A 27,711-nucleotide genomic window follows, 5' to 3' on the forward strand; every position below is an offset into this window, starting at 1 on the left:
CTGGCTTCTATCACTCAGCTCAATGAATGGGATTAGTCCTGTAGGCACATCCCTCCTCACCTCTCTCTGTCTCTGAGAGGGATCTGGGCATCAGTGGTCTGTGATCATTGTCTTGCAAACTTGACCTCAAGGTGGATAAGAAGCTTTCCCTGTCCTGCTGTTCGGCCCCGCTAAAAATAACTTGTAATCTTAATCATCTCTGTGTTCCACGGGGCTGATTTCTCAGCTTGACTGCATGTCCTGATTTACTTTACTGGTCAGGACCCATGCCTCTTACTTTTTATGTCTCTTTTTCCTGGTTCCTGGGACATTCATGATGCTAAGGACAGCTGACAGACAGTACAGAGCCCTACGCTTGGATGTAGATTCTTGCTCCATGTATGAAAGAGCTCAAGGCTTCCAGTTTCAGCCTCACGGTGTCCCCCAGACCAGCCATGCCCTGGACACTCCCAGTCCCTTCACAGGGCCACTGCCACGGCTGGAAAGAGCAGCTCAGGGCCTCGTGAGGACCCTTCCTGGGATGGCAGCCAGAGGGAACTCAGTGTTGCCTAAGAATTTGGGTTTATAGCTCCGTCTCACCCCCTCAGGCCATGAAGGTGGGCAGAACGAGGGCTCTCACAAAGCCAGGTTTCAGAGGATGCCTACACCTGGAAAGTACTCTCTACTCTGTCTCCTTGCCCAAAACGGGATCATTTTCCAAACAGCTGATTTGAGACTTTTCTCCCTTAAAGTAGACTCTCCATGTTAGCATCAGCCTGAGGCACATGTGGTAAGAAAGGCAAATCAACTTCTCTCTCTCCCTAACGGGCTGCACTTCTAGAAAATTCAGTAATCCAAAATTTCACCAGCTTAGGGTGTAGCTCAGTGGCAGAGCACTCACCTAGCACGTTTGAGGGCCTGGGTTCCATCCCCAGTACCCAAAACCAAAAATTCACTTACACGTATTCTTTGTTTTAGAAAAGGACTAAATACAGGTCATTTCCCACAGCAATTAACATATGATTTCCACACCCCCTGTCTTGGCCTTGTAACTATGAAAGTTACATACTCCTTTACCCAAAGATAAACTGCACCTGCATCAGTTGAAACAATCGGTTAGTGGCCCATCAACATCTACTTTCCCCTTTTTTTAGGAACTCCCACCCCAAGTTTTAGCCAAATACATGGCTGCCTGGAGTACAAACCGTTTCCCAGACTCCCTGCGGCCAGGGCTGACCTGTGGGTGACCATCGAGAGCGCAGGGAGGGTGTGGCGTGGCAGCTGTCACCAGGACACCTCTTGAAAAGACCTGGCATGCGCCTTCATCTTTTCCTTTCCCTTCTCTTCCCGCTGAGGGGAAGGGAAAGTGATGGCGGAGCTGGGACCTCACGGTGGTCACCAAACTGCAGAGCAGGTGAACCCATTCTCACCTCTGCTCAGCTGCTTTGACACCACAAATCGAATCACATTTACACCCATCCTTACCCACAGCCCACCTTCATCCTGGCCGGAACCAGTTACTTCCTTTACTCACGAATACACTGCTAATTCATTCGTGCACGGTGCGAGTAGCAAGCAGAGGTGGAGGCAGCCTGAGGAAGGTTCTAGTGGAATAAGAACATGCTCCTGCAAGTTCTGATTGCTCAGGAGAGATGGCCACCCCAAGCAAAGTTGGGAGTCACTGCTAAGCAGGCCTCTGCCGCAATCCTGCAGATTCAGACCCAAGCCATGGGGATTCTAGATCTCCTACTGTCTCTGAAAAGTACCCAAGTCCTGTGCGTAACCAGGGAGCCTCTTGCCCTGGGGTGCTTCCAGGACTCCCCAAGTGGCTCCCTGCTCCTGAGCCTTTCTTGCACACACTTCCTCCTGGCCTGGCATCCTCCTCAACACCGAGTCCCACCTTCTCTGCCCGACGCTGAGTAAGGAAAACACCGCCAAGAAGTTGCTGGCCTGTGCTGGCCTGTTCTCTCTCAGCCTCATGACCAGCAGCCGCTCCTGGGATGTCCACAGCCAGGCCAGGCTGCAGGGAGGTCTGGTTCTGGGCTCCTTGTGGATTTGGACACAGCACCCAGTGCCAAGGCTGCCTGAGTGTGTGAAGGACCATGTGCCACTGTCCACGTTCAGGTGGCTACGGGGAGGCTGGCCCCAAGGGCCCAAGGCTCACTGCTTAGCAGGGTCCCTCCTGATCTGTCCCCCATCCATCTGTGTCTCTTGGCCCAGGAAATCGCCACAGGTCAGGGGAAGCTGCTCCTCCTGTCATCCTGGCCTTTGCTTTCCCTCTGAAGCCCTCCCAATCCCTCCCCCCTTTTCTGGTTTTCGCTCTATGCTTCACAGGAAGGAAGTTTTCTTCCTTTGGCCCTAGGAATATTTTCCTGTTTAGGATCTAAGGAGAGGGACGCCTTTGACTGATCCCATTTCGTGTAACTAAACTATGGACTCTGTGACTTCATTAAACAGCCACTGTCCCCAGGCAGCCACATGCCTGGGGGCGTCTCCTTCTGACACAGGGCCCAGTGTCCAGTGTCCCGCTTGTGGCCCTGGGACGAAAGGAGGCCCTGTGTTGAGGCAGGGCTTATTAGCCCTGGGGCACTGAGGGTCCTCAGCAGGGCAGCCACATGCTAGCACAAGAGGATGCCGAAGGGCGAAATCAGAGAGGGAGAAAGGGAAGGAGATGCGACAGCAAAGAGAGTGAGAGGGACAGAGGGGGAAAAGAGCCACGGGAAGAGAAGGCAACGAGGTTCCCTGGGGTGCTGGGAGCCGCTGGCCTTAGAAGAGTGTCCCACGAGGTCGCTCCAGTGGCATGGACTGCTCTCATGCCAACACAGGCAGCCACACCAGAAAACCACTGTCTAGCTAGCCATGGCGGTACACAGCACTTTGGGAGGCTGAGGCAGGAAGACTGCAAGTTAGAGTCCTACCTGGGCAATTTAGTAACTTAGCCAGCTCCCAGCTCAAAATAGAAAACAAAGGCCTGGGGATATGTAGCTTAGTGCAAAGGCCCTGGGTTCAATCCCCAGTAGTACCACAAAACCAAACCAGACCAAACCCAACCAAAGCAAAACAAAACAACTGCTGCCTCGTCTTTCCTGTCCTCTCAGGCCCGGGCCCAGTCAGCAAGCCAGGCTTTGTGACCTGTCAGACACGGAAAGGACCCAAGAGAGGACACGCGCTCCTCAGGGGCACTGTGGGCATCTGTGGCAGAAGGCTCTTCGCTGGGCAGAGTGCTCCTGGGCCTGGCGGATACTGAGCATCCTCAGCCTCCAACACCTTTCTCTCAGAACCACAGGGAAGCCCTGAGTGTGGCTCAGAGGATGCCCAGGAGGGGTGGGCCTGTCGCCCCCAGGAAGTCTGGTTTCAGCTGATGTCCTCACCTTCGCCGCTGCTCACCGCCCCCTCAGCTGGCTGTGTCAACCGGTGACACGGATCCTCCTCGCTAAAGGGATTATTATTCAGGCGAGTGTAAAAATGGAGTGGAACTCAGGGCTGGAAGGAGTTCCACTGCGAGGACAGAAAGCTACTAAAATTAGCCCCCCACAGTTCAGGGGCTGGGACCCCACAGCACATGGGCCTCTCGCATGTTATGGGCGTTTGCCACCCACTGGGCACTCTCAAGCTTCCCGGTGGTGGCAGAAACATTTGGAAGTGACGGCTGGCCTTATGCAGTGAGGGAGGAACAGCTCAGGCCCGGGCCACCACCCCACCCAGCGTCCCTGGAGTCTGGGAGTTGCTCAGTTGACGCCACACCTGCTCCTGCCTGTCTCTCTTGCTGAAAGCAAGGTTCCCTGGAGCAAAAGCTGCTGGGTGAGGACCAAAGGTAGAAGGGGAGACCCTGTTCCTATGCAGACACAGCTCTGGGAGCCAGGCTACGCTGGGTGACGCCGGGAGAGGGAGGCACAGCCCGGGCTTGTTCTTCCTGCCTTCCCCACCTCTCGTGCACCTTCCTTCAGTTCTCCTCTCCTGCATCTCTCTTCCCTCACCTACACTGGCCCCCGCCCTGCCCTGCAGCTCAGAAGTCAGGATGCAGAAGGACCTAGGGACAGAATCTGTGCTCCTCATCCCACCACACTAGCCCTGGGCTGAGACACCTGCCCTCTAGACCCTGCTGAGGAGGCACAGAAAGGAGCAACAAAGGCGTCTGCCACAAGAACCACAGTCTTCACTGGATGAAGTTGATGAAGGATCCCTGGGACCATGCTCTACCCAGGACAGAGAGCTGAGGGGCAGCGGCATGAGACTCAGGACTCAGGGGAGGGTGTAGCCACACTCTAGCTTTAAGGGTATGATTTCACTGAAGAATGGACCACTCCGTGCCCCTGGGCTGGGGTGGACCTGGAGGCTCAGAGAGGGAGATTCCTTCCTTTCCCTGGTCCCCATTGGGCCCACTCTCATGCACCCACGGGTGAGTGGGTCCCCAGTGGGGCACTCTGAGGCAGTTCCAGCACACACCTGAGCCAGTGCCCACCCTGGCTCTGTTCTGGCTCTTCTGCCTTTGGCCTCCCTGGAGCCTCACCGCCTTCTCTCTTTCCTCGCCGTTTTACCCAGCTATTGTTTCAATGGTTACTTCTGTGTAGATGGCTCCTTCATCTCTATCCTCCCGCTCCAGATCTGCATTTACAGCGGTTTCTAGAACATTCTCCCTGGATGCCTAAGAAGCACCTGAAATTCCACAGTCTAAACTCAAACTCGCCTTCTTCCTACACATTTCTCAAACCACCACCACTTTTGACCTGATCCTGACTTTTATCTCCACAACCTGTTTCTAAGATATTCACTGTCCTGGGCAATCATGGTTAACGTTTTCTGGCCTTTGCCTGCTAAGTCCCCATAGGTCCAAGTAAACTGGATCCAACTGGACTCATCTTACAAACCACCCACTGCCGCTCTGTGCATGACTCCATTACCAAGCGAGGGCTTCTGGGAGCCCCCGCCTCTAGAGGGAAGAGTGGGCCTTTGTGAGCTGCTCAACTTCCGATGAAGACTGGAGGGCTAAAGAACGACTCGGACCTGTCTGGGTAAGAAGGGCATAGGTCACACTGAGGGGGCCCTACCTGCTTTATGAGCAACCTCCTGTTGCAGGGCCATTCACGCCTTGTTGACGATCTCCACCTTACCCCCAAACTGCTATTCTGTTCAGTGAGAGCAATTAATGGATGCCTGAATCACTAGGGGAGAGAGTGTGGGTCACAGTGGGGCAGAGATGGGGTCAGGAGGCCCGACAGGAAGGTCTGAAGCCATCCTGCTCCCTGCAAGGACGAAGGTTACACAGAAACTACCCCATCTCCTCTCCTGCCATGGACACTCCGACCTCCCGCTTCCTCGATCCCCCTTCAGACCCTGGACGCCAGCCTTGTTGGCCAAGGCCTTCCTGGAGTTGCTGGTGGACGTGGAATGGGGCAAGTAGTGAACCTTCTGTGGAAATGAAAATACCTTGCCCTGTCCTGTTCTTCCAAAAGCAGACCCCCCCACCCACCCACACACACCCTTCCACCTTCCAGAGTCCAGGGCCCTGAGTTCTAGCCCAGCTCCCTCACGGACCACCACGGGACTCAGGACAACACAGCCAACCCTTTTTCATCCTGGCTTCTTCATCCAAAAGGAAACGCTGTACAAGGTGTTGAGAACAGTGTGCTTGTGTAAAAGGGGCTCGCCACTAACCCGCCACTGCCATCGCAGGATCTAATTTGATCTTTTCAGCAAATTTCTGAGCTAGGCAGGGGCACATTTTTATCCTTTCTCATGGACGCAGACTAAGATCCTGAAGGACCAAGGCTCTGCCCAGCTGCAGAGCGAATACGCAGCAGAGCAGGGACTCAGCCACAAGGCCTGCACACGGTGCCACTGGTCCCCAGGACAGCGAGGGGTGCCGGTGACACCGCAGGCTGCTAGTATTAAGAAAAGCAGTATTTTTCCCCAGGATAATTATGATTCAAGTCTTTCCCAGTAGATTATCACTGGTCACCCTGGGCACCTTCAGCAGCTCCAATCTGTCATTCTCACACGGGTCACTTGGGCCTTAAAGTAGGTGTGGAATCACTGGCCCCAGGCTGAGACCGGCCAGGGTGGAGTTAGCCAAGGGTGAAGGTCATGCTGCAGACGTGTGATGCCACCACCCACTGACAGAAATCACACTTCACTGGGCACAGAGGGCTGCAGGATTTCAGGAAATTCATGAATTCTAACACTCCCATTTTGGGGGTAAGGAAGTCCACATGTAGAAATGTTACAAGACATCTCTAGTCACCTGGGCGGCAGGTGCTAAGGACGAGTAAGGGCCGATGTACACCTTTCCCATCGGTGGCCCCAACGCAGCTGGCCCCTTAGAGGTCAGTGTGCATTCTGACGCCAAGCCCAGGACACCTTCATCCCCAAGGGCCAGACAATTCCACAAATGTGTGCACTGGGCCTTGAGCTAGGGAAGAAGAAATACTACTCACGACTTGTCTCGCCTGGCGAACCTTCTCGGGGGACTTGCCGGTCTCCTTCGAGGCGACAGGGATTTCCCCCGGCTTCTCACCTGGGTCGGAGAATGGGCACTCGAAGGCTTCAAGATCTGAGGGAGATGCAAAGGGTTAATGGTGCCCCACCCTCAGGCCTCCCTACAGCACAGTGGCATGGCAGCCCCCCAGGCCACCATGGCCCTGAGGTTTAGAAGCCACTGGGAGGGAGATTTCCAGAGGCGCACACTCCTCTGGCCTTCTACACAGCAGGAAGCAAGAGTACCAGCTCCTGCAGGGCACTGGAGACCACACTGCGTCCCCTCTTCCATGGCAGACAGAGGCTCTGAGCCCAGGGGCGCAGCCTCCTGGTGCTGGGATGGGACCTAGTGAGCCCCTGTTCAGGAGGGCAAAGTCTCACTGATGCCCCAGGCACCCTGTTCGTCCCCCGACTCTGCCAGCGCACATGCATGGACAGAGTGGCTTCAGTTTACTGACGTCTCCACTGTAGGTCCCACACAGTGAAGGCAATAGTCCCCGCAATGCTACGCACAGCCTGCCTAAGGTCGGCATAACCCCTGCCCTGGGTCTCCAGCACCGGCAGGGACTTTCTCGTAGTGACAGATGGACAAGCCTGCACCAGGTCACGGGGAGGTCACTGCCAGGAGCAGAGGGCTTTGGGTACAGTCCACAGAAGGCCAGCTCAGTGAATGCTCCCTTGTTTGTTACTGTGACACCAGGTTAGTTTTATGCAAAGGACTTTGCAAAACATGAGGCAGAGCGGAAATGTAATGCGACTCTGAAATAGACCATAAACTCCTCCTGGTTTCCCCCAGGCTTTCAAGCCCACAGATATGAAAAGCCAACTGTCCATATGGAAGAATAAACGGCCTACATTTTTCATTGTAATAAGGAGCCACTAGAAATACAGAGCCTGGAGTAAGAAGGACAATGAATGGGAGAAGAGCTCTCTTGCATGGGTTGCCACTCGTCCTGCCAGCACCTACCTTCATCCTCAAGTCCCTGGCATATTTCTCCAGCTCCTTCCTTATGTCGGCCCTCAGCATCTTTGAGACATTGAGAACCAGCTGCTTCCATTCGATGGGTTGGAAGCTATGAGGCTCATGGGGGACACAGAGCCCAATCTTGACCTTCTTGACTGTGTGCAGGTACTTCTTGTAGGAGTCTTCAAAGTCAAAGACAAGGTCACTGAGAGTCCGAAAGGTCAGTGGCTTGTCCATCAGCTCAGCCCTTCGGCTCATGCCCAGTGAGCCATACCGGCCATTGCAGTATATTCCCAGCACAACGTGGTGAAAGTAATTTCCTGAGAAGTAGGTTTTAAAGCTGATGGGGAATCGCTCAACAGAGGGCTGCCCATTGGTTAAGTATCTTAGACAGACTCAGTCAAGGAAGAGACACTAGGCCTTGGGAAATCCACAGAGCCTGGACTCCCAGAGAGGGAAAAAAAGTCACGGGTTAGTGAGTCAGTCCCTCTGCCTCTGAAGGGACCCACATTTAAAAAGATTCGTCTATTCTTTTAAAGGGAGCTTTGAGTATCAACTACATGGCGCATGAACAAAATGAAAGAATGTAGGACATAAAGAAAAACTTGCTATCTTCTTTAGTAATCAAATGCAAAACATTAACAAGGTACTTTCTTCCTTGCTTGTTTTTCTTTTTCTTTTTGGTACCGGGGATCGAACTCGGGACCTTGCACTTGCAAGGCAGATGGCAGGACCACTGGGCTAAATCCCCGGCCCTCCTTGCTTGTTTTCTACAGGGACAGGAAGAGCTACTTATGGATTTTTAATTTTTTTCTCAATCATGTGACCAATAAAACAGAGTTACCATGACCCGGCAATTCCATTTGTTGGTACGGACCCAAATAGTTGCAAGCAGGGGCTCCAACAGATTATTCGTACACTCATGTCCCTGACACTAATCACAACAGCAGTAAGGGCCGGGGATGTGGCTCAGTGTCACCGTGCCGGCCTGGCAAGCAGAGTCCTGAGTTCGATTCCCAGTACCAGAAAAATAAATAAAAGCAACTACCATAAGATGGAAATATCCTAAATGTCCATTATCGAATCAAAGGACAAACAAAATGCAGTGTCTACATAACAAGGGAATATGACGCAGTCTTTAAAAAAGTGGTCCCACAGTGTGCTACAACATGGGTGAACCTTAAAGACATTGTGCTAAGTGAAATAAGCCAGATAGGAGGGTACAACTATGGGTCCACTCACCCAAGGTACCTAGAGGAGTCAAATTCTAGAGACAGAGGGTAGCGTGGGGATTCCCAGGTCCGGCAGGAGAAAGGGGAAGTTGTGGTTTAATGGGTAGACAGTTGCAGTGGAGAAGATGGAAAAGCTCTGGAGATGCATGGTGGGGATGCTGCACAAGACAGCGCAGGTGCTCATGCCACTGAACCGGATACTTAGTAATGGCTGAAAGAGTAAACTTTGAGCTGAGAAGGTTTTACCAAAATAAAACAGAACACCATGTGATATATGCTGTAAGAGAGGCAAGCCCAGAAGTCTCTGAGAATATAGAGGAGGGGCCTCGGCTCAGGAACACCGGAATTAGTCGTACGGGACACGGAGCCAGCTGACTCTAATCAACCACAGTCCTTCAGGACCAGGAGCAACCCTTGCAATGGTCATCAAAGGCCTCAAAATAGTTGCCGTAATTCAGAAAATAATTTGGAACCAGAGAGCCTAGTATCCAGCTTGCAGGCAAAAGTGTGTATATGCACTTAAGCCATGTAAAAAGGCCCTTCACGAAGGACTTCTGGGCTAAGACACAAAGAAAGAAAACACTGGAAGGACAGGTAAATGGGCTGGCCACCCATGTGGCCCATGTGGCCAACCGACCAGCTTCCGGCTGTCAAGCACCGCTTCTGTCCCAGGACCTGCAGAAGGGCGTTGGGGAGACAGGGGAAGGCCCGAGTCATCCTTCACTATCCCCAGGGGAAAGCAGCACACAGGACGCTGACTCAGAGCAAACAGAAGACAAAGATGCTGTAACTCAGAATTCAGCTTTGTGTTTCTTGTCTCTGTCCAAGAGTCAGATTTCCCCAAGTTCCCTGATTTAGCAGCATGAGCTCAACCTCTCCATCCTCTCTGCCTTCCCTGCACTTTTCTGGAACATCCCATGGGTAAGAACAAAGGAAAACTAAAAGCACAGCCCCGCAGGCTGAAGCAGGTCCTGAGTCTCTTCCCGTCCACCCCAGGCCCGCAGGTAATTCCCGAGACGCAATGCTTGGTGTATACAACCATGCAGGGTCAAGGCAACCTGTATGCAGGTGAACCCACTGCCCGGCAGGGGTGTCTGAGGTTAGCTCCACCAGCTCAGCTGATGGTCTCTCTCCTCCACTATCTCCACCAGCAGATCCCCGGCCGATTGTTCACCCCATTAAACTTGCAAGAGGCTCTGCTGAACAGCTGTGGCCACCAGGGAGCTGGGGCCCTGAGCCATCTGTTGGCCGACCCCAGCCCTGGCCTCCTGCTCATTCCCCAGGTATGATGAAATTGGAGATCAATACCAAAAGAAACTGCAAGAATTTCATAAACACACAGAAAATGAACAACACACTTCTGAATAACCAGTGGGTCACAGATGAAATTAAAGAAGAAATCAGACAGTTCCTTCATAAATGACAATGACAATACAACATATTGGAATCTATGGGATATAATGAAAGCAGTCTTATGAGGCAAATTCATAGCAGTGAATACGCATGTTAGGAAAACAGAGTGAGCCCAATTAAACAACCTGGTCCTGAACGTCAAGCTTCTTGAAAAAGAAGAGCAGGACAAACCCAAAGCTCATACAAGGGTGGAAATTATAAAGACCAGAGCAGAAATCAATGCAATGGAGACTAAGAGAGCGACACAAAAAAATCAATGAAGTCAAGAGTTGATTCTTCAAAAGAATAAACAAAATTGACAAACCCTTAGCCAACCTTATCAGAAAAAGGAAAGAAAAGGCCAAAATCCATGCAATTAGGAATGAAAAGGGTGAAATTACAACAGACCCAGCAGAAATCCAGAAATCATCAATACCTACTTCAAGAACCTATATGCCAATAAGATGGACAACCCAGAAGAAATGGACAGATTCCTAGATATGTACGAATTACCAAAGTTGAACAAAGAAGACCTAAAAATTCTAAACAACCCAATATCAATCAATGAAATTGAAAACGTAATTAAAAACTTACCAACTAAGAAAAGCCCGGGCCCTGATGGCTTCACCACTGAATTCTACAAGACATTTAGAGAGGAACTGCTGCCACTACTGTTTAAACTCTTCAATGAAATTGAAAGAGAAGCAATAATACTCCCGAATTCATTCCTGGAAGCAAGCATCACCTTGATCCCCAAAGCACAGAAAGACCCACCCAAAAAAGAGAACTATAGGCCAATCTCACTAATGAACATAGATGTAAAAATCCTTAATAAGATACTGGCAAATAGAATGCAGAAGATCATCAAGAAGATCATACACCCTGATCAAGTGGGATTCATCCCAGGGATGCAGGGATGGTTCAACATATGCAAATCAATCAATGAATACTCTATACCAATAGAGCCAAGGACAAAACATACGATCATCTCAGTAGTTGCAGAAAAAGCATTTGACAAAAGCCAACACACCTTTGTGATAAAACCCCTACAAAAAATTGGAATAGACGGTCTCTACCTCAATCTGAAAAAAGCCATCTATGAAAAACCAACAGCCAATATCATATTAAATGGCCAAAATCTGAAATCCTTCACACTAAAAACAGGAACAAGGGTCGGGGATTTAGCTTAGTGGTTCTGCTGCCTGCCTCGCAAGTGGAAGGTCCTGAGTTTGAGCCCCAGTACCAAAAAAAAAAAAAAAACCAACAAAACAAAACTAAAATCAAGAACAAGAAAAGGATGTCCACTATCACCACTCCTGTTCCATATAGTTTTGGAAATATTAGAAATGGCAATTAGAAAAAAGAAAGAAATAAAAGGAATACAGATAGGAAATGAAGAAGTCAAATTGTCATTATTTGCAGATGACATGATACTCTATATAGAAGACCCCAAGAACTCTACCAAAAGTCTTCCAGACTTAATCACCAAATTCAGTAAAGTAGTTGGATACAAGGTCAACACAGAAAACTCAATAGCTTTTCTGTAAATGAACAACAGACTCACTGAGAGAGAAATAGGGAAAACAATTTCTTTCACAATAGCATCCAAAAAGCTGAAATACCTAGGAATCAACCTAACTAAAGAAATCAAAGACCTCTTCTCTGAAAACTACAGCACTCTGAAAAGACAGATTGAAGATGATATCAGAAAATGGAAAGACATCCCTTGCTCCTGGGTAGGAAGAATCAACATAATGAAAATGGCCACACTTCCAAAAGTGCTATATAGATTCAACACAATCCCAATTGAAATCCCAGCAGCATACTTCTCAGACCTTGAGAAAACAATCCAAAAATTTATTTGGAACAAGAAGAGACCTAGAATAGCAAAAGCAATTCTAGGTAACAGAGACATAGCAGGAGGTATCACAACCCCCAACTTGAAACTATACTACAAAGCTACTGTGATAAAAATAGCATGGTACTGGCAAAGAAACAGACCTGAGGACCAGTGGAACAGATTAGAAGATGCAGAAACAACTCAGGACACATTCAGCCATCTCATCTTTGACAAATGAGCCAAACACCCTCACTGGAGGAAAGATAGCCTCTTTAATAAATGGTGCTAGAAAAATTGGGTTTCAACTTGCCAAAGATTAAAACTAGACCTATATCTCTCACCATGCACTAAACTAAAATAAAAATGGATTAAAGATCTAAATATTAAAACAGAAACGCTAAACCAGCTGGAACAGAGGTTTGGTAGAACTCTTTGAAGACACCGGTGCAGGAAAAGATTTTATGAACAAAACCTCAGTTGCCCGTGAGCTACCACAAACAATCATCAAGTGGGATCTCTTCTTATTAAAAAGCTCTGCACACCAAGAGAAACCACCAACAGTGTGAAGAGACAACCCACAATGTGGGAAAAAAATCTTCCCCTGCTGTTCCTCAGACAAAGGTCTACTATCTAAAAAAACTCAGACCTCCCAAATTTAAAGATCCAATCCAAAAATGGGCATGTGAAGTGAACAAGCATTTCTCAGACAAAGTAGTAGAAATAGCAAAGAAACATATGAAAAAATGTTCCACCTCATTGGTCATTTAAGAGATGCAAATGAAAACAACACTGAGATTCCATCTTACCCCAGAAAGAATGGCTGCTATCATGAAATCAACCAATAACAAATGCTGGCGGGGCTGTGGGGAAAGAGGAACCCTTCTCCATTGCTGGTGGGAGTGCAGACTGTTGAAACCACTGTGGAAATCAGTGTGGAGATACCTCAAAGAAATAGGACTGGAAGTCCCATTTGACCCCTATTCCCTTGCTGGGTATCCTCCCCAAAAAATTAAAACAATCATACCACAGTGATATATATGCACCCATGTTCATAGCAGCACAATTTGTAATAACTAAAACTTGGAAGCAGACCAATTGCCCATCAACTGGAGACTGGATAAATAAAATGTGGGGTTTTTTTTATAAAATGGAGTACTACTCAGCCATAAAAAATGAGAAATTAAGAGACATTTATAGCTAAATGAATGCACATTGAGGTGATATTCTTATGTGAAACAAATAGGACACACATGTGTAAATAATGAATAGTTTCTCTAGTGTGAAAAACTGAGTGTAAATAAGGACCAAAAGGTATAACAGATAATGTGAAATAGGAAGAAAAGGGGCAAAGGGGAAGAGAAGTGGGAGGGGTAGGGGAAAGGAAAGAAGGGAATGGAATTAATATGAGAAAATGGAAAAATGGAAACAAAGTCTTTGTAAATAAGGAGGGATGGAGGGGTTGAAGGGAGGGCAGGGGAAAGAGGAAAAATAAGAATCAAGAGAGATTATGTAAAGGTGCAAATTTCCAATGATGAATGTCATTATATTGTTTACCTAAAATGTACCTTTAAAATTAAAGTTAAGAAGGAAAAAAACCACCAAAATATCCCCCTTGCTTCACTTATCACTCTTGCCACTTTCTGAAATAGTTCTGCAAGTCCTCTTTCAAGACTGTCTTTATGAACTCTGATAAAAAAATACACAGTGAACGCTGCTGCTGAATATCATCCAACAGAAAGGCAGGCTCGTAAAAACACGACTTTGTCCTCATCTACTTTATTCACCAGATCTGGCACCCTGTAACCTCTGGCTCTTCCCCAAATACAAAATGACCGGGAAAGGTAAATGTTTTGAATCCATTCAGGATATGGAGGCAGCCAACCGCACAACAGCAGAACCAAAGACACTCACGAAAGAGGACTTCCAGAACTGCTTCAGAAAGGGGCAAGAAGGATGGCATGAGAGCTTGAAGCGAGGCGGAGTATGCTGAGGTGGATTAACAGCAATGTATCTTTAACTTTTTTTTTTTTTTGTGGTACCGGGGCTTGAACTCAGGACCTTGCACTTTCAAGGCAGGCACGGTGTCACTGAGCTAAATCCCTGGCCCTGCAATGTATCTTTAATTGTAAGACATTTTAGGGCTGGGGATTTAACTCAGTGGTTCCGGCGCCTGCCTCACAAGCGCAAGGACCCAAGTTCGATTCCTGGTACCAAAAAAAAAATTGTAATACATTTAAAAAACTTGAACATTCAAGGTATATTTCGATCACACTGCATACTCATCTCAGGCTGAACAATTAAAGAGTGTGGTGGGAAATGCAACAGAAAGTGCAAAAGGGACCAGACCCTGCGTCAGCTGTGTTCTCCAAGTCAGGACACACTAACAAGGCTTAGTCTCCGCCACCACCACCACCTGCTCTCCTATCTTCCTTGGAGAGGGGTTTGGATGCTGCCTCTCTTGGCTCTGATTCCACATCCCCCTGAGTGTCTTCCCACACCTTCCTCTCCCTCTAGTCCCCCTAAGTTGGAATTCTGGAGATGAGAGAGTCTGCATGGTCACTGGGCCGGGAGCTGGCCCTGGTGGAGGCTGCAGCTAACAGCCAAGGACTGACATTGGTCTAAGGCGCCAAGCTCTGGTTTGGTCCAACTCTCAACAGGGAAAGTTAAAGAGAAGCACAAAGGGAGTTCAGCTATTACACCAAAGTGACACTGGGCATCATCTCTGTGAATTTACGATGTTAAAGGCACAAACAGCCCCACAGTGAAGTCACCATGAATGGAATAAACTTAGGCATGCACAACTTCAAGGATACATGCCCAGGATGACAGCTTCAAGGCATTTGATAGGCAAGGACTCTCGGGTCATTTCCTTCGCTGTTTCCATTAACCTGCAGGACAAAGCATAACAGAGGATATCAGGGACCGTGCAATTCTGCAGTCAGCCAGTCTGTCAGCCATCAGCATGCATTCTCCACACCAGGCACCATGCGGGAACACAAGGAAGGCCCCAAAGCACAGCGCACAGAGCAGAACAAAGGTCCCATGTCCACCTCCCTCCCCTTCCCAAGTTAGTGCCCGGAGGTTGGCACCAGCACCCCAAGAATCCTCCCGCTGCCCGGGTTACTCTTTTTCACCACCAAAGGTGGCGTCAGAGTGGCCCAGTCCTCAGTCCTGCCTCCAACTTGGCCCTGGGGCACCCTCACCTCCACTCCCTGCACTCTACGATATCCGGGCACTGAGATTCAGGGAACAGAGGTTGGAAGAGCCAGTTGGCAGCTCAGGTAAGAGAAAGATTATCCAGCCCATCGCTCATGCACCACTTACCCGCTCAGTGGTCTCATTTTCCTAATTTCAAAGAACTGGGTCCCCGTGTGATTATATCTGTGTAAAGTTTGTAAAGGGAAAGTGACAGAAAACTCCAAATGTCCCAGTCATCCGGCAGAGGAAAATATGCAATCTGATCTCTCAGTGGGATTAGCTTCTCAGAAATGGTCCCTGGCTAGAAGGTAGCTAATAGCCACGAATTCCTCACCACTCTGCCCTGGAAATCTAATTCTTAGTTAGGCCCCAAAGCATCTCAAACTTTTGCAACAGCTCTTTAATCTGCTCTGTATTCTGGTCAGTTAAATATATGTCTTATTTTGCCTACCAGACTACAAGTTCTTTGAGAGTTGGGGCTGTTTTTAAAAATCATTTTTACATCCCCACAAAGCTTGGCAGAAGCCCAACACATGCAAGTTAGCAAATAGTAAATGAATGAGAAAGTGAATGAATGATGGGCAGGGATAGACTGGTAGATAAATGGGCCAATGGATGGAAGACTAGATGGATGGATGGATGGATGGAGAGATGGAAGGATGGAATGGAAGGGCTAACAGAGATGGATGGAAGGAAGAGAGTCTGGAAGAATGGCACCATTTTTCAATAGCACACAGACTGCAGCAGAGTTTACTATGGAAACATCATCTTCTTTTCAGGATGGCAGTAGATGCTGATTTAGTAAACCTGAAAAGACAGCACCATTAACTGATGCTCAGGCCTCAGGAATGGCAAGCCTGCTGCATGCAGGTCATCCTGGAAGAGACCAAAGACTCTGATGTCACGCTTTCTGAGACTGGCTCTTGATTTTTCTCAGCCTAGAGAAAAGGTGCTTTGTATATTTTGCTCTTCAGCCTCAAACAAAACTGTATTTTTTTTTTAAGTGCATGCTGGGAGGATGCTAATGAAGTATGAATTTGAAGCAGCCTAAGGCTGCTTCAAGCCTAGGCAGCCTCGGGCCTCGGCAGGGCATCTGAGATGTGCAGTGTGCCCTGCAGTAATAGAGCAGCTACGGATGAGGCGCCTCACACCCTCCGAGAGGGTCTGGGGTCCCCTCGCAGCCCAGATGTGCTTGGCTTTGCAGACATGGGGACACCTAATGACCATCTGCGGAGCTCAAAAGCAGTCTCGGAATCAGCCCTGGCAGGCTCTGATTTTAGGCCGTGGATCCTAACCTTGGGAGACATTGAGCGTCCCCCATGCCAGACAAATGAACTACAGGTTCTGGGGCCAGGACCACGGTTAATGCCTGGGCCGTAGTAACCGCTGAAGCACAGATGCCTGACATTCCTAAGACACAACCTATAAAATCTTATAAGAGAAAAGAGGAAAACAAGGAACTAAAAATTCTCACTGTGAAGTGATTTTGTTTACCAAAGATTTTACTCAACTAGTGGAGTCCCAGCACATTTAAAGTAGAATTCGATTAGCAAAACTTCACTTCTAGGCCCAGCTCTCCCTACTTAGACATCTAATTTACACATGGGGTTCATAAAGGAAGATAAACCCATAATTAAATAATTAAAATTCACCTCGCCTTTTTATGGTACATAAAGGAGCCCCTGGAAGGGAGTGGGGCTTCCTTCCCCCAGCCTCCCCCTGCCTAGCAAGACCTCCACCAGGCCGAGGGCCCCTTGCATGCTGTCCCGAAGAGCTTGGGCAGCCCGACCTTTCCTGGCTGCCACTCAGAGGCTGTCCCAGGGAGGCAGGATTTGTTTTCTCATCTGTCCGCTGACAGCTGCGGCTGGGTCTGCCCGTCCCCACCCCTGACACCTGGCACTGTGTCCAGGACAAAGGAGCCGGGGCTCCCAAGAGAGGAACTGAGATCCAGGCCAGAAGGCAGAGAAAGAGTGAAGATTCTGCCTTCCTCTGGTGGCCCCCAGGGAACAGCTCCTGCAGTCTGCAGCCCGTGCAGCGACCATCAGAATGGGTCGGAGCAAAGGGAAATTAAACAGCACACCCTCGGGGCAGAGGTGGAAACTCAGCTGCAGGGTGTCTGGCTGCCCCCCCACCGCCTCCCAGTCCTCTCCATCAGTCTCCGGCCAGGTGGCCCTGCGAAGACTGGGTCCTAGAGAGGAGGGAGCTTCTGGAATGTAGAAAGGGCCAGGTCTCGGGGACCCAGTCTACTTGCTGGGCAGGAGTTTGGGTCTCTGGACCCCAAGGAACTCCCATGTGGGGTGCAGGTTGGAGGCTCAGCCCCAACACTGAGTCTCCCCAGGCTGCAGTCTCATGTGCACCTCCTCCCCTCACATCACCCCATTTCTACCCGGGAGAGGCCATGCACAGAGCCGATGGTCCATGCTTCAGGAAGCGGGAGGCTAATCAGGGCATCCCCACCTCAATGAGCAGAAACTGGTGTCCCCCCATGCCCCTGTGACACCGGGCCCTGTGGAGGTAGTGCTGGCGTCTGGTCCCTGCAGGGGAGACACTGAAATCCACCAGGAGGTTCTTGCCTGTGACAGAAAGGAGGGGCTCTCCCGGGCCAGGTGGGATGCCTATGGTGTTCCAGAGTCCCAGCCTCCAGGCTGGTGTCTGCTCCTGGACAGGGAGGGGGCCGATGTGCCGGGGGCTGGGCTTCCTGTCTTTAGGAGGCAGGGCGGAGCCCTGAGGAAGCCTGGGCTCCCGGGGTGCTGAGACCCACTCCCCACAGGACGCTGGCCTGGCAAAGACACCGTTAAGTGTGAGCCAGCCACACCTGTGCTCACAGAGCCCTAGGAACCAATCTAGTCTTGACTACAAACAACCTGAGGTCCCCCCAGGAGAAAGGGACCCAAGGTGTGGATGGTCTGAACCCAGCCTGGGCCCTCAGGGCTCCGCACATGTCCTCCGGGCCGAGTGGGGAGAGAGGACCCTCTTGCTGCCACCGTCCACCATGCAGAGCCGGAGCAAGGTCACCAGCCTGGAGGCTTCGGGAGCCCAAGGCTCCCTGGAGATCATGAACGGGCAGGGATGAAGGCAAATGTGAGAGAGGAAAACAGGAACAGAAGAATGGGAGAGAAGTGGGAGATGGGAATTCAGTGCAGGCAGGGAGCAGGACAGGACAAAGATGGGTAAGCGGAAGTGGAGGGGAGGAAGGCGGGAGGAAGTGGATGCCAGGGAGTTGGCAAAGCACCAGGAAGGGGAGGGAGGAGGAGGACACTGAGGGCTCCGGGTGGACCTGGGCCCTGCGGTCCACCTTCAGCCCCACCTTCAGCAACCATTCTCACCTGGGGCATCCCTCCCTGCCTGACCTCAGGGAGCTCTGGGGGACCAGCTGGGGACACCTATGCCACCAGGTGTGCAGTCCCCATCCCTGCCCCCTGGCTGGAAGGATACTGTAGCGTCTTCATGTAATTCTGGATCGCCTGGAGCCAGTCTGGGATCGTCATGGACAGCCTGTAGTTTGGGACCTGGGGTATTGAAGGCTGCAGAGAAAGAGAGACAGGGATCTACTTACCAAGGAGGGCAGCCCAGGCTGAAATCACCAGAGAGAGCTCCTGAGAGAAGAGGGCCACCCTGGCACGGCCACCCACTCTGCAGCGGGGTCCACTCTGGCCACAGTGGTTCCCACAGCCCTCGGGGTCCCAGTGTGGAGCAGCTGGTCTCCTCCACAGCAGCCTAAGTGCTCAGGACGGACACACAGGCAGGCGCTCCACTCATCCCCGATTTCAGTGTATGACACCTGCTGCTGCACGGCCAACGCAGGCACCGTGCACGAACAACACAGGGCGCTGCGGGCACTGCATCTCAATCCCACTCTCCCAGCAAAGCCCAGCTCATCTTCCCGGGTCCCCTCCCTAAAACACTTGCTCCCCGGCCCTGCCCGTCCCAGGGTCGGACAGAGCAGCTCCTGACTTCTGAGCCTCGACTCAAAGCCCTGACGGCGCCCGTCAACTGCTTCTTCGTCTGTCTCTTGCTCTACGCTGAACGAGGCTCCACAACTGAGCTTGTGGACTTCTAGTCCCCGCCAGGAGGACAGGGATGGGAACGGGCAGGGGACACCACTCAGGCCAGTCCCGGAAAGCAAGGGACGCCAGCCGGGCAGGGCTCTGTTGTCCATACACTGGCTTTTCTGGCTTAGATTTTCGTTGTTTTGCTTTATTGGCCGCACGCTTCCGGTCTCCTGACCTGTCTGCCTGGTGGGGCGGGGTCACGGGTCAGAGAAACTCAGCGCAGGTGGGCCCAGGCCGGGGAGGAGGAGGCTCCGGGGGATTAGCCTCTTATGCAGAAGCAGAAAAGGCTAAAGGAAAGATTAGCCCCATCCCGGGAGGAAGGGCGGGCAGCCCTGGGGATTTGGGGCTCAGCAGACAGAAAAGGAAGCTGCTGGAAAACAGACCTGGGGACAGCCCCGGGGGGCTGAGCCAGGGACTGCCAGGGAAGCCCCTGCCTCGCGCCCCCTCTGGGCTCTCCACGACGCCAGCAGGCTCCCTCCCAGGGCCTCCCCTCCGCGAACTCCCCGCCTCCTCGCAGCTCTTTCCCCCGCGGTTACTCCAGTCGCTCTTGGCTGAGACACCCCGCTTCCCAGCACCTGCCCCTGCCCCTGCCCCTGCTGCTGAAGGACGCCAGTCACACTTCCTACATGACACCCGAGGCACTGTGTGTGTAAAAGTGCATGTGGCTGTGTGGGCGCACACGCAGACACAACCGTTCTGCGGGCTACGTTTGAGACACCTCCACGCACAGAAATCGTATTCCCGTCTGGGAGTCGTTCACGGACGCAAAATGTTCCAGTTTGAACACACACACACACAGTCAAAATAAAAGGTGCGCGGGCACAGTGGTGGACGCCTGTGGTCCTAGCTACTTGGGAGGCTGAGGCAGGAGGATACTGTGACCCGAGGAGTCCTAGGTCAGCCTGAGTGACACAGTGAGACCCATCTCAGAAACAAAACCAGGGACCCTTTGTGTTTCTGCTGAGCAACACTAGCAGGGGAACGATCCATTCCCGGGGTCATGGTCCTCTGCAACCACCACATTCTTTCAACTCACTGCAGGTCCCAGAGCCCACGGAGCTGCAAGGCAGGTGGGAGAAAGGCAGCAGCTGGGGCTCAGAATAGCAGCCCAGTGGCGCCCAAAGGCTTTTAAAAACAGCTGCATGGTTACCTCAGCTGCAGTTACTTTGGTCCCAGCAGGGAGGACAAATGCATGCAGGTTCCAAACCCTATCGGGAGCAGGGCTGTGGGGAAAGACACCACTGAGAAACCTGCCTGAAGACCAGCAGAGCTAGTGGGGCCCCGGCAGGGGGCAGCTTCCAGCTCCCCCAGCACTTAGACGAGATGCCAGGGCTCCTTGGTGTTACTAGAGAGCCCCACATCCAGCTCTGCGGGCCCCAGGTTCAAACCCTGCCCCATCACCTACCAGCTGTGGTCACGCAGCCTGAGCTCCCTGCTAAAATATGACTATCACCTGCTTCCAAGGGGACCCGAGAGGGAGTCGGCACAGCAGGGCCTGGGGCTTCTGCCCATCGGGCACAAGCTGTATTAGTAGTCATCGGCAACATGCTCTCGGGGCAGACTCAAGAGGAGTCCACGATCCAGATATCGATTCAGGAGCGTTCCACCCTGAAGATACCTTCTCACCCTAATAAGAAGCATGAAAACATCCACTGTCCCATGTAGACAGTGAGTTAGTATCTTTAATTCATGAAGAGGTCATACAAAGTGATAACTCCTGAAGGCTCAATTTAAAAAATGGCCCCCAAAGGTAGAAGCTACCCAAGTATATATGGGTAGATGAAAGGAATAAACAAAGTGTGGCATAGTCATTCAATGGAATATTATTCAGCCTTTAAAAAGGACAATTTGGCACATGCTTGAAAATGGATGAACTTTGAAGACACTTAGCTAAGAGAAATAAGCCAATCACAAAAGGGCAAGTATTATTTCTTTTTTTTGATACCGGGGATTGAACTCAGGATCTCGCGTTTTAGAGGCAGGCGACGGAACTACTGAGCTAAATCCCTGGCCAAGGACAACTATTATATAATTCCTGAGGCTCTTCCAGTTGTCAGATTGACAAAAACAAAGCAGAGAGTGGTTGCCATGGGCAGGATGGGGTGTTGCTGTTTAATGAGCACAAGTGTCAGCAGAGGAACATGAAATTTTGGAAATGAACCATGGTGACAGAAACACAACCTGAATGTGTTCATTACCACAGAACGGGACACTTGAAAAGGGCTAAAATGGCAGATTATTTGTTATGTACATTTCACCACAATAGAAAAGACCACAAAAAGACAGTTCACAAAAGAAATACAAATAGTGAATATTTGAGGTAAATATTTGACAGAATTCAAGTTCACTAATGATTTAAGAAGTACCAATTAAGGCCACTGAAATGCCAGATGTGTTGGCGCACACCTGGAATCCCAGCACTCTGGGAGGCCGAGGCAGGATTGCAAGTTTGAGAAAAGGGCTGGGGATACAGCTCAGTGTGAAGGCCCTGGGCTCAGTCACCAGTACCACCACCAACAAAAGAGAAAGTCACTAAAAAACGTCACTCGCCTCTCTGGTTAGCAGACATTCTGAACCCCAGGTCCCTGGTGCTGGCCAGGATGCTCACATACAGCTCTGGTGGGGCCTAGTCCACCTTTCTCTTCTGACTGGCTTCTCCCTGTGCCTCCGCCTGGAATTCCAACCTGGACCCCTTGCGACTCTCACTTCCTGCCATCAAGTCCCGCCCCACCAGGGCAGACTCTAGAGGGAAAGGGCAGAACTGACCGCTCCCTGCAGACCAGGGCGGGCGGCTAAGGAGGGAAGAGGACCAGGGAGGAGTGGAGCAGCGGGGAGAGGGCTGTTTAGGAGGGAGAAGCATGAGGCCATACAGGCTGGGCCCTGTTCACCTGTCACAGGGTACGAGGGACAGGGCAGGCAGCAAGAGCTGTAGGTGCAGGCGGAGACCCAGACGCCTGCCCGCAGCAGGACCCGGATGCCCAAGCACATCACACTCTTCTGTTTTCTCTCTCTATTCCTTCCTTCCTTTCTTCTTTCCTTCTCCTTTTTTTTTTTTAGCACTGAGGATTGAATCCAAAGCCTTCACACTGAGCTACACCCCCAGCCTTTTGCTTTTAATTTTGAGATAGAATCTCCCTAGGTAGCTAAGTTTCCCAGGTGGGGCTTGACTTGCCACCCTCCTGCCTCCGGCTCCCAAGGTCCTGGGATGACAGGTGTGTACCACCTTACCTAGCTCGCCCACACCTCTTCGCTCTCACTTGGACAAAGCTCAGACCCCTGGAGGTGAACTCTTTCTCACTCTGGAATCAATGTGAGAAAGACACAAACCTGTGTGGTCTGCAAGAAGCCAGCTGATGTTCCTGCTGAATCCACCCAGGTTTCCTGCCAAGCCTGCTTCCGCCGAGGGGCTGGCGGGTGACTCCGGAGTGTTCTCTCCCTCCCGTCCTCTGTTTTCCTCCAAAGATTCTTGCTATCTTCTTAGCGATCCCTGAAAAGCCCTGGACTTGACTAGGTGAGTGCTAACTTCAGTCTCAGGAACCCCAAGGCAGAGCCTGCAGTCACAAATTTGGGGGCAGGGGAACCCTCCCGTCCCTGCCCCAGTGGCATCTGGACCTGTAGGCAGAAGCCACCAGGGCTAACAGGATGTCCTATTCTCACATCCCTTCCCCTGTGCCTTCTCAGTCCACACTCAACTGATGACTCCCCACCCTCCACCCCAGCCCAGCAGCCTCTTCTGTAAAAGGGTCGGCAGGAGCTGAGCTGATGGAAAGAGAAAAGGATTTGGTGAGTTTGGCTTGAGCCCCTGTATCAGAGAGGAGGAGCCCCTGAGTGGGGACCACTGGGGTCAGGACTGGGCAGGGGCAGGTTGTGCGGAACCCGGGGCCAGGGGTGCCATCATGGTGCTGGGGACAAGTGCCAGCCTGAGTGGGGTACAAGAGGGAGCGATGCTGAGCTCCCGGTCTCTGGGAAAGTACAGTTCGATGTGGCTGCGGTACTGAAGGAGGGACACTGCACTCCGCTCTGTGAGTATCAGCTACAGGACCCAGGAAGGAGAAATCTATGTTCTGAACCACTCACTGAGAATACTGTTTCATGCGTGTGCTTTTTGGGTAGTGCCCGATGACAAATTAGCGATTGTCCTAGGAAGAGGAGACTGAGCTGGTCTGGGAACCATGACACATAAGAAAAGGTAAGAGGCACCACCTGAGGTCAGAGAAGACTAACAGAAGCTGTGGAATGTCAGTTTTGAGGGCCCCTGGTGACACAGATCAGCATGAGAGACCCAGACTTGGGGTCAGAACACCATAGGATTTTTAGGGTTGGAAAGAATAGCCCACGAAATTTGCTCTATTCCCGTTTTATAAAGAAAAGTGAGGCCACAGATCTGAAATGAGTGACCTGGCTACAAAGCTAGAAGTAGCACACAAACAGGGCTAGAACTCAGTTCCTCTGTGTTCTAAGTCCCTCCTACCGCAGGAAGTCTGGGAGCACCCAAGGTTACTGTGAGGAGCACAGGAAGTGGACACACTGTCCAATTCAAAGGGCAAAGCACGCACCAGTGGTGAAATGTGCCTGGTGTGTCCCACCCGAGGTCTGTTGCCTGCACCCGCCTCTCAGCCGGAGAGCCCTCCCGCATTCCCAGCCTGCAGAAGGAGGCCGGGACACAGCCAGGAAGCGGGAGGCTGTCTAACCAATACTGAGCCCACAGCCTCCCCCAAATGGACAGGGGGGCACACAAGGATGCAATTAGGCGGTGAGGCAGAAGGCAGCAGGGGACCATGCGTCAGGCCTCTGTTCCCTGCTACCACCCCTTCCAGATGTCAGGGCTCAGCTCCCCCTCACGTAAGGACTCTGCACCCCAGAAAGGGCAGTCAGTGTTGCAGGAAGACTGGGTGCGGGTCAATAGGGCTGACACTCAAGCAGACAGGCTTCTCGGGCGCTCTCCTTGGCCAGCAGGGTAATAAAACCCTGGAACTGAGCAGCGGGAAGTTTATAGAGGATGTGTCACTTCCCCAAGGGCACACAGCCTTGTAGCTGTTCCCCAGCTGTCACCAGGCTGGGGACTCAGCCAGATGGCTTTCCAGGTCTCCGGTGTGGCATTCCTAGGCCAGCCTAGGAATCTTCTGAGCCATGCCAGTGTTGCCAGCACCCGGGGGACACACCATCCACCCCCACTCTGCAGCTCTCCCCAGTGCACATCCTGGTATTTTACACAATGCAGCTACTCCCACCAGGGCCATCCCTCCCCTGGCAATGACACCCTCAGCCCCTAGCCCAATCCGCTGGCTGGCTTCTCTCCAAAGTAAGAAGAGCTTTGCTCCTCCAGAGCCTCCTCTTTCAGCCAGGGACTAATTCATCACGTGTACTGGAAAGTCCCTTTTAAGCCACAGCCAAAACTTCCCTTTTTTTCTCTTGGAGCCCAGATAAGCTGGGAAGTGACAGTTCACTGTTTTGCAAATTTCAGAGGTGAAAGTCACTGCCAGGAAAAAAAAATTGGCAAAAAGTCTAGAAATGATTCACACTGAGAAGTCTGAGTGGTCGACTGCAAATCCATTCACAGCTTAATAAATCATTGGCTAGGGGGGCCGAGGAGGAACAAGCGATTCCAAGGGGGACAAGCAGGACAGGGTTCTTACGGGTCCACCCAGGCTTGGCTTCACCGGTGTTACCTGCGGTTCCAGCTTTTGCAGAAGGCACGCAGATGGGGTCGAGAAAATAATGGAGTTTGGCTCAGAGTCGGAGAAACCTTGGCACAGCCGCGCAATGCGGAGTGCTGGACCTCAAGCTCCCTGCCCGCCCCGCCCCCATTTCTAAGGCTTCCGGAGGGGGAGCAAGCGGGGAGGGGCCCACACTGCCCACCTTTCCTCTAAGCACTGACCTTTGCCAAAAAGGTGGCGTCCCGGATGGCCCCCACCACCTCTCCGCCCTTGGGGTGCACCTTGGCCACGTGCATCCACATGCGCTCCCAGGTGTGGCTGTCCATGGGGAAGCCGCTCTTGTTCACGTGGAACAGCACCCCACCGTCTCTGTCCTCTTCCTCCGAGCCCCCGCTGGTGGCGAGGCTCACGGGCCGCGCGTGGCTGCTCCGGGACCGGGTGCCTTTGGCGCCTTTGGGGTGGGGGCAGCGGTGAGTGTCGGCCGCCGAGCCAGTCATGGTGGGGTGTGGGCGTGGGCGCGGGATCAGAGCCCCACGCGCGTGGCCTTCTCCATGCCGCTGGTGCCGCAGGACGCGCCAAGGGGGAGCGCGGCGGTGCTCCCGCTCACTGGCCGGGTCTGGAAGCAGGAGACAGCAGACCCGGCGCTGAGCGGACGTGCAGGGGCGTGAGTGCAGGCCCGGGGAGTCCCCACGGCAGCCCCGCTGCCCTCGCGGGGGGACAGATCGCCCACCTCCCACCCCGCGCGCTGAGGCCCTGAACCCGAGCTTTCTGCCCGGCGACTGCGGGAAAGGCGGCTCGGAATTAGCAAGCAGGCTTCACACCCACCTAAGCCCGGGGCGGGGATGCGGGGCCCGGGGGCTGGGGGGATGTGGAGTGGACCGTGTGGGCCGAAGAAAGACAGCTCGTGTTGAGTGAGGAACAGGAGGTCCCCGCAAAGCTCCACGCGGCCCTCGGTCCCAGAGGTGGCCCGGCCACGAGCCTAGCCCAGAATGCGCCGGCACGTGAGCACGCGGGGTTCGAGCGCGGGCGCCGCAGCAGCCTCGGCTCGCACAGGAGGCGCGGTTTCTTCCAGGAAGCTCCCGCCCCGCCCTGGACCCCGGTGGGCGAAGGGGCGGCCCCAGCCCCTTCTCCGGAGCCCAGCGCCGGGCACCAGAGGGGCGCGGGACGCGCTTGGCGTGGGGACCCACCTGAGGCCAGCGCGCTTCATTTCGGCCGACCCTCTCCGGGGGTCGCGGGCGGCGGAGGTTGCTGCCCGGCCCTGGGCTGACTCTGCTGGGGGTGCGGCGGCCGGCCCCTCATCCCAAGTCTCATTCTCGAATGTTATTCTGTGAAATATAACCCAGTCACCCGGGCAGCCGCCGATGTTCCGAAGGCGCTCATTGGCCTCCGCAACAAAGAGGGGCGGGTCCCGGCCTCGGGACTCCACCTCCCCGAGCTCCGCCGCGCTCTGATTGGCTCCGGGCACCCTGGGCGGGAGGGGACCCGAGGTAGGGAAGCTGTGTGGCCGCGGGAAATCCGACCGCTATCGCGTCCTGGGAGCCCCGCGGGGCTGGAGAGGTTGTCCGTGGGCCTGATGATCCAGTTTCCCCAGGAGTCGTGGCCCCGGGGAGGGTTTGCAACTATGGGAAACAGTGGAGAGGCAAAGCCTCCCTGGAGTGACCCGGAGGCAGAGAAAGGCTGGGCTCGTCGCTGTTCCTGCCCGGGATGGTGGGGGATTCCGGCAGGGGCCTAAGTTTACATGTGTGCACAAAACTTAGTATATTTTTAAAATCCTACAAGTTTCCCCCAAGATTAACAAGTGGGCACAGCCTTGGACCCTCTGTTTTAGTCACGGCTAATGAAGTCCCTAAAAACCCAAGCGGATGTGCAGCCCGAAAGCCAAGAGGGGAGCCAGGCCCTGTTCTGCCCCAGGCGTGGTAGAGGAAGGGACCGAGAGGCTCCAGCCATGGTGGACTGGCCGCCTTCCCTCCCCACACGCCCCGCTCACCTACCTTTGCGCTAAAGGTGGTGTCCTTTTCTTTTTAAGGAAGAGAAGCTCGAGGGAGGCGGGAAAAGCACCAGGCCACTGACCCGCAGGCACATTCTAAGTCCACATTTGCCTTTTGCTGAGCCGGGTGGCCCTGGACAGCAGACTCCAAAATCTCAGCTCTCTGGCTGGCAGGATCGGATTCCCCCGCTTGTGTCCTGTGGACACTTGGGACCTTGGCCAGAGCCTCCTGTGCTCAGGCCACGTGTCAGCTTCTCGAGGACGAGGCAGCTGTGACTGCGGTGAATTAGGCTCAGGTGCAGAACCCGCCCACAAGGAGCCTTGAGAAAGCAGCTCCTGGTTGCTGACCCTCAAAACTGGCCTGAGATGCGAGGGAACTGGCCCACAGGCGGGCACAGAGGGACAGTGTCTGCGGAGGCCCTGGGGCACAGTGAGAGCCAGGACTCAGGCAAGGAGACTTGGGTTCAGGACCCAACCTGGCCCTGCACTGCTCACCCACACAGAGCCCAGGCCTGGGCTTTCTGCAGTCAGGAGAGAGAGCAGTAACTTGGGTCTATATGGAGGAGAAAATGGGCAGTTCCTGAAACTCTTGAATTTGTGGAACTCTGACTAATTCAAGGGGAGCAAGCACACGTGGGAGAAAAGCCTCCTTTCACAATGTAATTGCGTTAGTTTTCATTTTCTGATTAGAAGGAAACATGCCAAGACTGGGCGGGCGTGGTGGTACATGCCTGTGATCCCAGCTCTCGGGAGGCTGAGGCAGGAGGATCACCATGAGTTCGAGGCCGGCCTGGGATCCATAGTGAATTCAAGGGCAGCCTGAATTACATAGTGAGACCTTGTCTCAAAAAACCAAAAAAAGAAAAGAAAAGAAGAAAAAAAGAAAACATCCCTTAGAGAGTGATCTACTTTCTCATTTTGAACATTCTCCTTCTC

The 27,711-nt window shown here is 52.4% G+C and overlaps 1 protein-coding gene across 5 annotated transcripts in view; it reads right to left on the reverse strand.

Moving 5' to 3' along the window:
* The window catches only part of Vash2 (vasohibin 2), a 31,330-nt gene extending 5,179 nt beyond the window's left edge, over positions 1 to 26,151 (reverse strand). Inside the window, exons 1-8 of one of the 5 annotated variants that reach the window (XM_087194246.1) lie at positions 25,976 to 26,151; positions 25,010 to 25,404; positions 24,801 to 24,812; positions 18,515 to 18,603; positions 15,206 to 15,262; positions 14,695 to 14,769; positions 7,421 to 7,802; positions 6,414 to 6,529 (exon numbers count right to left, since the gene is read on the reverse strand). In XM_087194246.1, coding sequence (XP_087050372.1) covers positions 6,414 to 6,529; positions 7,421 to 7,802; positions 14,695 to 14,769; positions 15,206 to 15,262; positions 18,515 to 18,603; positions 24,801 to 24,812; positions 25,010 to 25,285 — 1,007 coding nt within the window. In that variant the 5' untranslated portion in view covers positions 25,286 to 25,404; positions 25,976 to 26,151. The other 4 variants (XM_004853548.3, XM_021265567.2, XM_087194247.1 and 1 more) reach the window with 4 other exon arrangements.
* Positions 26,152 to 27,711: the final 1,560 nt, after the last annotated feature.

The sequence above is a fragment of the Heterocephalus glaber genome, unplaced genomic scaffold (assembly GCF_053883595.1).
Source record: "Heterocephalus glaber isolate CG9 unplaced genomic scaffold, H.glaber_assembly_v1.0 deba00001600, whole genome shotgun sequence".
In the NCBI taxonomy this organism is placed as follows: Eukaryota; Metazoa; Chordata; class Mammalia; order Rodentia; family Bathyergidae; genus Heterocephalus; species Heterocephalus glaber.